General features: G+C 36.9%; 2 protein-coding genes across 2 annotated transcripts; both read right to left on the bottom strand.

The window, feature by feature from the left end:
• Positions 1–718: 718 nt before the first annotated feature.
• On the bottom strand, positions 719–2097 carry LOC110728620 (zinc finger BED domain-containing protein RICESLEEPER 2-like). The gene is made up of 3 exons (XM_021908265.1): positions 1953–2097; positions 1476–1637; positions 719–1233 (listed from the first exon to the last, which is right to left on the bottom strand). Exons 1-3 carry the CDS (start codon positions 2095–2097, stop codon positions 719–721), a joined length of 822 nt encoding a protein of 273 aa, XP_021763957.1.
• A 1874-nt stretch (positions 2098–3971) lies between these two features.
• Positions 3972–4718, bottom strand: LOC110728619. Its single transcript, XM_021908263.1, has 2 exons — positions 4424–4718; positions 3972–4333 (listed from the first exon to the last, which is right to left on the bottom strand). The coding sequence occupies exons 1-2, from the start codon at positions 4716–4718 to the stop codon at positions 3972–3974; spliced, it is 657 nt and encodes a 218-aa protein (XP_021763955.1).
• Positions 4719–11962: the final 7244 nt, after the last annotated feature.

The following is an 11962-nucleotide window of genomic DNA, read 5'->3' as shown; positions in this document are numbered from 1 at the left end:
ACCTGTTATGTAGATGAAGCACTTTCTGCTTCAATCTCTTTACCAACAAGGAGGACGTCTTCCTCAACATCTCCTTGATAACCACGACACCAATTTCGGGTGGTAACCAATGCCTCAACATTCTTTGGCAAAAGCTTACCCCTATATTTGTTCAAAATATGACCACCCAAACTAAAAGAAGATTTGGAGGCCACCAATGTAATAGGAATGGCCAAAACATCCCTTGCTATATTAGCTAAAATAGGAAAAGCAGAAGCTTGAGATTCCCAATACTTGAGAACATCAAAATGTTCCCCTTGAATTATTCGCGAACGAGGTCCATTCAAATATGACTCAAGATCAGCCAGAGGGCATCTAGCTGAATCACCATCTTCGTCATCATCAATCTTACACAACTGAAACAGTTTTTTTTTTATATAAAAAGTTCAATTATAACATTACAGATAAAAATAATATACTGCCATTAATATTGTATAACATAATTACTGTAAATATTTTGAGAATTCAACATGCGATTAGAATTTTCAGATTGAGCTGTGATGAAAGGGGCAGGATTTCTGCAGCTTGTATTAGATGCAACAGAATAAAATTTATAAAGGTCACAAAGACCTTCCTTAGTCATCTTAATCTTTTCGTCACATGCCTCACCATCATACAACAAGTTCAACATTTTTCTCACTCGATACACCTTATAACGAGGATCAAGAGCAACAACAACTTAAGGAATCAAACAATAATCCTCCCAATAACCCTCAAACTTCTCAAGCATAACTGCTGCTATGGGTGCAAGTTTAGGGTCTTTATGGGCTTGATTAATAGCGTACTCAATTTTTAAAACACTAACAAAATACAAATTAGTAGTGGGATATTCAGTACTAGAAAATAACATAGTAATATCATAAAATGGCAGAAGAAAATCACAATTTTTTTGAATGGTATCCCATTCATCAGCATCAAGTCTATAAGAAATACCCAAAAACCTACTAGTATATAGAATCAAGGCATCCTTAGCTTCTAAGGATTTTCGGAGCATTATATAAGTGGTGTTCCAACGAGTCACAACATCGAGACATAACTTACCATTAAAAGCATACTGTAACTCAGATAAAGCATGCTCAAATTGAGTTGATCTAGAACCAGAAGCATCAATATATTTAACAACTTCACGCAATTTTTCAACACTTTCATGAACTTCTTTTAAACCTCTTTGAACAATAAGATTTAAAACATGAGCTAAACATCGAACATGAAAGAATTAACCATTACAAGGAAGAGGAGAGCATTGCATTAATTCTTTTTTCAAATATTCAACCATAACATTAATAGAACGAGCATTATCAACGGTCATTGAAAAAGCCTTACCTTGAAGGTTCCACTCTTTGATCAGTTTAAACACAAACTTTACAACCTCAACACCAATATGGGGAGGGCCACAATATCTAAATTATTTAAAATTTTAGACCTAAGAGACCAACTGTCATCAACATAATGAGCAGTCAAAGTGAGAGAGCCTCGGTTAGTACATGCAGTCCACATGTCACCTGTAAAGCTAACTCTACCAGAAACATTAAGCAAAGACTCATGCAACAAGGATTTATATTTATCATACTCAGCAATACAATACTTAACAAAGTTTTCTACAAACATGTTTCACCTTAGGATTTAAATATGCATGAAGTTCCCTAGGATATTCATGCTCAACAATATTTAAAGGATATGCATGGCAGAATATAACTTTAGCAAACTTGTGTAAATAAGTTTTTTGATCAAAAGCTGATTCTTCACCTTGTTGAAGACCAACGTTTAGCAAGCATGCATTAATATGAGTTCTACAAGTTGAAGTACCTGATCTACCAGGTGCTTTATATTCTTTGCCACACAAATTACAACGAGCATATTCTACCTTTCCATTACCTACCGTCTTAAAAAAAATGTGTAATGCTTCCATATACCTGAGGTTCTTTGACGTTTATTACCAGCAGTAGTGATAATGCTGGTATTATGAGCATCATCAATCGTGCCAGAGGGAGCTTGGGAGCTTATAGTTTCAAAATATGATTGCCTCTCAGAGTCAAATTCATTATACGCATGAGACATGACTTAAACAAAAAAAAAACCGGCATGTAGAAGTACCAAATGAAGTGACACAAATTCTACTAATAGTAAGCAACTCAGCATGCAACCTTGTCAATACACATACAAGTATACAACTGATACAATGATACAAGTATACAACCCTCAACATTCATAAATCATAGGATTAATACCATTTTTTAATCCCAAGTTTGGCCAATTTATTTTTATTAATCCCAACTTTGGATTATTCCTCAATAATCCCAACTTTGATATGGTCTATCATTCCTCATACCCAACCGGTTTCTTAACCTGTTGTACCAGGTTATTGTCCTACGTGGCAAGAGTTGTTACTTTAATTTATATTTTTTATTTTTTAAAAAAAATAGGATAATAAACTCCTTTATTACTTCCTTCTTTCTCATCCTCTCTGTTATTTTCCCGTTACAACTCCCTCATCCTCTCTGTTTTCTTTCCTTTTCAAAAGCCTCTCCTTCTTTCTTCTCTCATAGTTCACCATAAGCAATGGCTGAAGGTAGAAGTGTACCAGTTGGTTCCTCTGGGCCTTCTTCAAACTCGCGAGGAGGTTTGTACACCACGACGAAATGCAGCTGTGGTTTGGACGCCGTTGTGTGAATTGTGAAGAAGGGGCATAACATTGGATCCAGATTTTATGGATGCCTAAAATGGCCGGTAATGGTTAAAATGTAGTTATTTAAGGTTTAATTAGTCCTAATTAGTCCAATTTTTTTTTGGCAAAATTAAATCCCAATTGTAGTTAGGGTTTTGATTAAAAGGGGTATTTTTTGGTACAGGATACCAATTGCAATTATATGAAGTGGGTTGACTGTACTAATGGGGATGATCTGCGATTAGAGATATTTAAAAGGGACATTACAATTGCGGAATTGGAGATGCAGAACAAATTCCTTGAAGACAAATTGAAGATAATGCAAGGACAACGGGAAAAATTGGAGGTGGTGCAGCAACTGAAAGAAGAACTATGTGACATGAGGATTGAGCTCATAAAATGTTCAAGGAATGAGACTACTTTGCTTATGGCCCTTGTATTTTCCTGGGTTTTTTTCGCCATAATGGTGTTGTACTTAAAGTAGGATTTATGGTGTGTACCTTTTGAAATGAAATGAAATGAAGTATGGTTTTTCCTGAATAACATGTTTGTAATTTTTTTTGCGCATAAACAAATAATCATGCAAAGTCATTGGCAAATTAGGTACATTATGTACCAACCCAACATATAAGTTCACAAATCCAAAATAACAGTAATGCAGCAAATAGTTTCATACACAAAAGGAAATTCTACCCTAATTCTTAATTGAAACAGTATCCACTTGAACCTAAGCTAATAGTAATTAGTCTGGAACTACTACACAGAAGGAGGAGTTTGCTATCTAAACTATCTTTGAATGAAAAGCTTTTTACTTAGTTGGCTGATGGAGGGTTGATTGCTGACTTGGGATTATGAAATTCAAACTTTGGTCATGGCTTGGCCTAGGTGTCAGTCCTCCTCTCATGTTGGATTGGCCACGCACCTATCACATGAAAAAGTAGGCTAAGTTAGGATAGCTGAATGAAACAACAGAGATAACAAAATCAATTTGCAATTTTTAAACACATACATTGGGTTGTATACTCCCATCCTCAGCACTGTACACACCCACTCCTCTTGGAATTCTCTGTCTTACCCTACCACCACTGTACCTACCACCTCTTCCTCTCCCTGCAGAGCTCTCTACTTGGCCTCTTCCTCTCCCTTTAGAGTTCTGAGCTTGTCCTCTCCCACCAGAAGAAGCTGCAGATGTAGCAGAACTCTAAGCACCTCCTCTTGATCCTAACCCTCCTCTTATAGCTCTGCCACCTCTCCCAAGCTGTGCAGGCTAGGCAGTGAATGAATGGTGTGGAGCTGATGCAGATATTATGACCTGAGTTTGAGGATTTTCAGGCACATTGCTATGAGGTGGCTGGCCATCATTTCTGGGCCTGCCCCTATGCCTTTTTGTAGGGGGTGGTATTGTATCCTTGTTAGGACATCTTCTTTTGTTGTGTCCCTTGTATTTGCACAAGGAACAGGTCATCTTAACACCAGACTTGGTCAAACAGCCAGGTTTTTTAGGGTTTTCAAAAGGGTCCCTAATTATATTTTTCCTTGGCCTCCCTGGACCAATTTTAATTGGTGGTGGGTCCAGGGGACATTGCACCTTTGGCCAAAACCTCTCACCTTCAAAGGGTGGAATTGAACCTATCCCAGTCAATTCATAGAAGCATCATTAGGTAAACTAGTAGTAGAAGATAATAGTAATTAGTTTCAGAGAGAAGAGTTAGTGTATACCTGCATAAGCCTGTAGATATGCTTCCCTTGTGTAACACCTTTCCACATAGTCTTCTGCTTCTTTGTTCATAAAGAAGATGCAAGCAACTACATGGCAGCAGGAAATACCAACCATTTCCCACTTCCTACAGCTGCAAGTTTTTTCTTCCAAATTAACAACAAGCAGGTTCAAGCCATGAATGACATTGAACAATTGGTCTGTGGAAGGATGCACATCACAATATGTAGCCTTGTGTTTCTCCTTGTCCAATTTTTCCTGAATTCTTGGGCACAGAACACCTGACCATTTCTCCATCCCTTACCTTTTTTTGAGTAGCCTCTGCATCAAGCATGTTCTGATTTCTTCTAACATGTACAACAGGTGCTTTGTTCTTGCATTTATTATATAGCCATTGAAAGTTTCTGCAATATTGTTGGTTATTGCATCAGTCTTCATTGAAGTACCTAAGAAAGATCTGGAAAATTAGCTAGGATTATAGGCTTTGAATGCCTCAGCTGCTTCAGGATTGATTACAATGAGCTCATTCAATGCATCATCATAATCTGCCTTGTTGTAACACTTAGAAATCTTCCATAATTGCAACTTAAGCTCATCTCATAGGTCTTGTGCCAGTTGGCAAATATATGCCTGGCATAATGCTTGTGTTCTAATTTGGGTAGAACAGAGGACACAACATTGATAATAGCCTAACATTAAAGTAAGTGCAATAAGTAGTAAGCTACAAAAATTATTTGAAAATACATTTGTGCTTAGAGTGAATAAAAGTCAGAGTGCTCATACATGGTGCTCATCAGACAAGACTGCGAAAACCTTCACCATCTCCCAACTCTAACACTTTCTGTACAACAGCCCATGCTCATCAGACAAGATGCACAAAAAAACCATTCCCAACTCACATTATTCTCACCCTCAACAACAGCCCATGCCACTGGCAACATTTGGTCATCGGCATCCCTTCCAACAGCATAAAGCAATTAACCACCTAGAAAGGTCTTCAGAAAGCTTGCATCAATAGCCAACACCTTCCTACAACCATCTTTTCATCCCTTGGATAACCCCTCAAAGCACATGAAAAATCTTTGAAACATAGGTGGACCCTTCTTCTGTTGGCAAGTAACTAGCTCAGTTGTACTACCAAGGCTGCTTGTCTGCAATGATGCAAGATAAGCTCCCACTTTTTGGTAGTGGTTATGCATTGAACCATGTAGCAGAGTGTGGGCAGCATATTTCACTCTATAAGCAAACACCTTATTCAGAATGATCTTGAAAGCTCTTTTAATGCACTCCACTATTTCCTTTGCAGGCCAATGTGGTCTGCTTTTGAATACTTCAAGGAATTGTTTTGCAACCTAGGTAGCTTTCAACTGCCTGTTTTTCTTCATGTTCCTCTGGCGGGTATGCTCTCCACTCACCCTCTTCACAATCAAGGCTGCCTTTGTTGAATGCCTATATGCATAAACATAGAAAGGACACCCTTTACAGCATTTCACTCCTACCCTCTAGTGTCTCTTCTTGTTCCCAACAGCAAAAGTTAAGTTTTTACCCTGTAAAACAGCATATTTGGCAACTGCCTCTTTAAAATCTTCCCTCTTGGCAAATCTTAAACCCACTTTCCACTTAAATTGATTGAAATCTGTATTTGGGCTTACAAGCAGTGCAAATCTTCTCTTCCTCAAACCATCATTCCCTCATCTTCACTCTCAGGTGGTGTATGCATCTCCTTATCAGAGTCCTCATAGTCACTAAAATTTTCACCTTATGTCACTGGATCTTGGACACCTAGTTTCCCCTCAGCAACTTCATGTATAACTTTGGATGCAACCTGAATTAACTGTGTACTACAAGATTTAACCCTCTCTCTAGCTGTGTTGTACTCCTCATCACTCACATCAGAATCTGTCTGTAATGTCTCATTAAAAATTGCATCTTCATATTCTTTCTCAACCTCAGGATCTAACTGCTCCAACCTTACGTCCAATTCTTCTTTAGTTGTAGGACCATGTTTCACTACATCATAGTTGTCCTCATCACTATCCTCATCAGTGTACACATCACTAAACACCCTCCTCTCACCAGCTACTGCAACTCCCTTCCCTTTATCAGTCTTAGGGTCATATGGAGGGTCTGTGTCCTCACTAATATCAGTTTCACCTCCTACTAACTCATGTAAGGGAATTGGAGACTCAGGTCTATCATCATACCAATTGTAATCTTCATATACAGGAGGTTCTGTTTGGGATGAATGTTGTGAAAGAAGAGGGTTCCCTAAACCTAGATCTGGATTAGAAGTACTGGAAGGAGGGAGCTGGGCTGACTTAGAGACAAATTTAACTTTAGGTGAGCTGGAAACTGTTTTTTTTCAGTGTGGGATTACCTTTACCCATTAAATGTGAAGGGGTGGGAGCTTTTTCTTTTGGACTTAGAGTCAAACTACCATTAGGTGGGCCCCTTCTTTTTTTTCCTGGGACTTAGAGGAATCACACAATTCTTCTTCTTGGGGTAATAGTTGAAAATGTGTTTGGACATCAGGTGGGTCTGTGGGGTCCAGCACTGGTGACTCAGCACCATGGTGTACATACATCTCCACAACTCTGTATTTAGCACCTAATTTTGTCACCTCCCTCACATCTTCATCACCATTAACCCTCCTCAAACCATTACTCATACTTAGTCCAGGAATCAAATATAACACAGCTTCAACATGTTTCCCACCACAACACGCAGTCCCCATCTGTACAATGTCCCACAAACATAACTCATCTGGGTCAACCTACTTTATTTTACCCTTCCCTCCCACATACACCAATTCACCATCAGACTTTAAAGTAAAAGCCCCAGAATACCAAAACTTCAAGCTGATCTTGTTAAATTTAGTATTCATGTTCAACCTATAATTTCACTATCAAAATTTAATTTTGAAACAATAGTACACTACAACTACAGACAGCGCAACATAAATCAACCATTATACCAACGCAGAAACACAAACAGCCGCGGAATTCACATCAAAGAAACCCTAATTCCAAGTTTTGATTTTTATGGCATTTTCGTTTCATAAATTCACACAACTATAAACCATTATTGTATGTCGAAATTGATGACTAAACAAAAAAAAAATGACCAAAAAGTTACGAATTAAGGGTTACCTCTACTTCCTTCTTGCGTCCCCTACTTCGCATTCATCAACTGAGCTGCTTCTTTCCTCAAATGAAAACCCTAGACAACAATTTCGCCTTCCCGCTGCGATTTTTGGGATTTTCAGAGAAGTACAATGGGTCGTAATTGGGGGGAAAGTGAAAGTTGCAGAGTATTAATGGCGGGATTTTAATTTTGCCAGGAAGGAGTAGTTGGAAGGAGATGTTGACTGGACATCATTTTAGGAGGGATATGTGATCAAAGTCAATATTGAGGTTTGTTGACTCAACATTCACTTCCTTAGCCGGTTCCCAGTTTTTGGGTTTGAGGAATGATAGGCCATATCAAAGTTGGGATTATTGAGGAATAATCCAAAGTTGGGATTAATAAAAATAAATTGGCCAAAGTTGGGATTGAAAAATGGTATTAATCCTAAATCATAATACCTTCCAGTTTCCTTTAATTTATTACAAAAAAAAAAGCATACAACAACAAACCAAATAAACCAGTATATCAAAATGCAACCAAAAGACAACAAAGACTGGAAACATAATGACCTGATGTAGACCAGTATATCAAAAATTGCAAATTCTTAAACTGAATTTTTAATTAGGTATAGTTAGAACATGATCAACAATGTGTTTGGATTAAAAGAACCAAGGAGAGGAGAGGAGAGGGAACACGAGAAATATAAACATGTTCCGAATATGATTCCCACCTTCCCTTCCCTTCCCTTCCTTGGTCTCCCTTTCATCAACGTACATCAAAATAAGCAAATAACCAAAAATTAGACCCTCCCTCCAAATCTCCTACCCTCGCGTTGCCTCCAAATCCCCTCATCCTAACACACAATAAAGCTCAAAATTAATGAGTGAATGCAGAAAGTGAATTGGTATTAGATAAAATTCGGAAAAATAAATCACAAATATTAGAAAATACCTAAAAACTTTCGAGGAAAATCCCACAATATTCGGGATTAGAGTTTGAAGGTTGAAATGGTTGTTTGCCGAATAGATGAACAAATTTACTAAATTTTCAATGCAAAACCGTTTATAATTTCACCGGATTTTCAATGCAAGACCGTTTATAATTTAACCCAAGTTTAACAGAAACCAAGAAAAATAACCGTATGAGTGTATGAGAGATTGAGATGAGGTATGACTGTATGAGTATGAGACTGTACGAGAGATTGAGAGGGAGAGAGAGAAGACAAAAAAGGGGCGCCGAATAGAGATGCTTAGATTATGAGATTAGGGTTATATTTTCTAGGGTTAATTTTAACTTTTTTAATGAAATCTAACCGTTGGTTTCAATCTAACCGTTCAGTGTTTTTTTTTTTTAATTTTCATATTTAATGTGTGGCTAGCAGGATTCACAGATTCTAGAAGTTCTGTATTTTTTTATGACTGTTGCTTTTAATTTATTTTTTTAATTTTCTGTTTTTTTCTTTTCTTTTCCAAAAAAAAAACTAAGTAAAATATTATAAATATATATGTATATATTTCATTCAAAAAAAAAAATATATATATGTATATATTATTTCCCACAATTCTATTATTAATTATTATTATTATTATTATTATTGTTGTTATTATTATTATTATTATTATTATTATTATTATTATTATTATTATTATTATTATTATTATTATTATTATTATTATTATTATTATTATTATTATTATTATTTTCCAAGGTAAATGCGGTTTATAGTTTATCTTAATTGCAAAATGTAGCTTTAAACGATTCTTATTTCGTTGTATACTTGTACAGTTGTACTATATAAATAATATAAATATATAATGGTTTCGTGGCTTTCGTCCATTTAGCCTTTCAGGCTGTTGAGTTAATAATCTAAATAAAGTAACAAACTAATCCATTTAACCTTATGTAACTTATAAATTGTAAGAAATGCAAATGTTTGGAAATTGAAATTGATTCGATATGACATTATCGACATAGTTAATGTATATCAGTATCTATATATGAGTATATCTGTATATCAATATATGTAATAAATAATAATGTATGGTATGATTGGTATCATAATATCATTGGTATGTATAGATAATCGATAAACGTATCTGATTATTAAAAATTAAAACACTTGATGATCGATCTAATTGAATACTTCTCCTCATTTATCGATTTATCGTATTCAAAGTATCAACTCATCAAATCATGGTCATGACGTGATCTTTAAAACAATCAAAACAAGAAGCTGATAGCTTGATAATATTTGATAATGAAATAATAATACATTAATACCTTATAAATTTGTAATAAACTAATATCTAATAAACAACAACAAGAATGTAACCAAACTTGAAACATAACATATTTATAGAATAATAAAATAATGAGGATTTGTGTAATTGTATATAATCCGATGTGTGAATCGATTTATCGTATTCAAAGTAGCAACTCATCAAATCATGGTTATGACTCGATCTGTAAAACAATCAAACAAGAAGTGCATAGCTTCATAATAATTGATAATGAAACAATAATACATTAATGCCTTATAAATTTGTAATAGACTAATATGATAATATCTAATAAATAGCAACAAGAGTATAACAAAACTTGAAACATAACATATTAACATGATATAGAATAACTGAATAAGTGAATAACTGAATAAATGAAGATTTGTGCAATTGTATATAATCCGATGTCTGAAAAAGAAGTGATGAAGTCCCAACTTGATATAAACCGAAACCAGCTAACCGATCAAAAACCTCTTGAAACCCAATTTTTATTCGATCCATTATTTTTTTCACCGACCTATGCCAACCCGCTAATGAAATGGGAATACTAGTCCCAACTTGATATAAAACAAAATGCCCTAACTGGCCAAAACCACTTTTAGAACTCGATTTCAACCCGAATCAAACCGTTCCGCTAAAGAAATGAACCATTTCAACTCAATCCAATTTAAGCGATTACCAAACTAACCCAAACGATTTTAGCACCAAACAGAGTATAAACCGAACTGATATGAACCGAACTAGCATTAACTCGGGTAAACCCGTCCCTGAACCGACCCGTTTCAAACCAATCCGTTCATGACCCGAACCGACATGAACCCAAACCGACATTGACCCTAGTAAAACCGCCCCTGCACCGACCCGTTTCAAACCGATCCGATCATGACCCGAACCATTTATAAACCAAACCGGCATGACCCGAACCGTTTATAAATCTAACTGGCATTGACCCGGCTAAATCCACCCTTGACCCGAACCGTTTATAAACTGAACCGACATGACCCGAACCGTTTATAAACCGAACCGACACTGACCAGGATAAACTCGCCCCCTGAACCAACCCGTTTCAAACCGATCCGATTATGACCGAATCGTTTATAAATCAAATCGTTTATGACCCGAACCGAATTTAAACCGTACAAAAATAAACCGAAACCGAACCGACCCGTGACTAATCAGAACCGAACCGAATTAACCCGCCGGCTAAATAAAACCGTTTCAAACCGAGGTCAAATCGAACTACCAAACCGAAGTCCCACCCCTACCCGTGACTAATCAAAACCGAATTGAACCGACCCGTCAGCTAAATAATACTGTTTCAACCTAAACCGCTTCAAATCGAAACTGACTCAAACCAAGGTCAAACCGAACCGGCTTACCCAAGTCCCACCCCTAATTATAGATGTTCAAGGAGGCAATTGCATTGAGAATACAAGTGTCATTAATGACCAGCTGTTGACTTCAAATCGACACTTGGAGGATATGCAATTAGATGAATGATCTCAGCCCTTGGATTCTAGCCTTCATGAGATTAAACATACAACAATTGTAGGTGATAAAAGCTCTGCCTTAGTTTTAAATCAAGCTTGTTCTGTTTCTTAAACTCATTAGCCTAACCTTGCAAATTCAAGCCATGCAAAACCCTCATCAACCCTCATCTCCACAATAATACCCAAATGATAACTTACAAGAGACGCAAGGTCTCAAGGCCGGAATCCAGCTCCCAATCATGAGGGAAAGAACCGATTCTTCATGAGATCCCTGTCACGAGCTTCAAAAGGGGTCGGGATCGAATGTTGGAATTCTCCAATTATTTCCCACATCACCAATGATCAAGACTCTACTTGTAAAGAAAAGGCCGGGTTCACCGACGGAGCTGACCGAAGCGGTGAGACTCCTAGATGCGCTGAAAAGGAAGCAGGAAGCCTTGTTAATTCTCAGGGCGGAGGAAAGGGATCGCACATACCCCTTTTCAATTCCAAGAAGAATACCAGTTTTCACTAGCGATTAGAAACCCAAGGACAAAACATGGAAAAGCAACATATCGCAACCTTCATCTCACAGGATGCGGTGGTGGAGATGCAATTGCAGGTTCGATTATACAGGTTTCTTCAAGGCCCGAGGGAATAGTAG

Source organism: Chenopodium quinoa, unplaced genomic scaffold, assembly GCF_001683475.1.
Source record: "Chenopodium quinoa cultivar QQ74 unplaced genomic scaffold, ASM168347v1, whole genome shotgun sequence".
In the NCBI taxonomy this organism is placed as follows: domain Eukaryota; kingdom Viridiplantae; phylum Streptophyta; class Magnoliopsida; order Caryophyllales; family Amaranthaceae; genus Chenopodium; species Chenopodium quinoa.
This window is presented reverse-complemented; position numbering and strand designations above follow the sequence as displayed.

Bases quoted from the DNA above. Each gene is read 5' to 3' on its own strand.
- LOC110728620 (XM_021908265.1), bottom strand. From the start codon at position 2,097: ATGTCTCATGCGTATAATGAATTTGACTCTGAGAGGCAATCATATTTT. The intron at 1,638-1,952 runs GTATATGGAAGC...ACATGTTTGTAG, and splicing joins TAAACGTCAAAGAACCTCAG to AAAACTTTGTTAAGTATTGT. The intron at 1,234-1,475 runs GTTGGTCTCTTA...TTCGATGTTTAG, and splicing joins TGCTCATTATGTTGATGACA to CTCATGTTTTAAATCTTATT.
- LOC110728619 (XM_021908263.1), bottom strand. From the start codon at position 4,718: ATGGAGAAATGGTCAGGTGTTCTGTGCCCAAGAATTCAGGAAAAATTG. The intron at 4,334-4,423 runs GTATACACTAAC...TGACTGGGATAG, and splicing joins ATATCTACAGGCTTATGCAG to GTTCAATTCCACCCTTTGAA.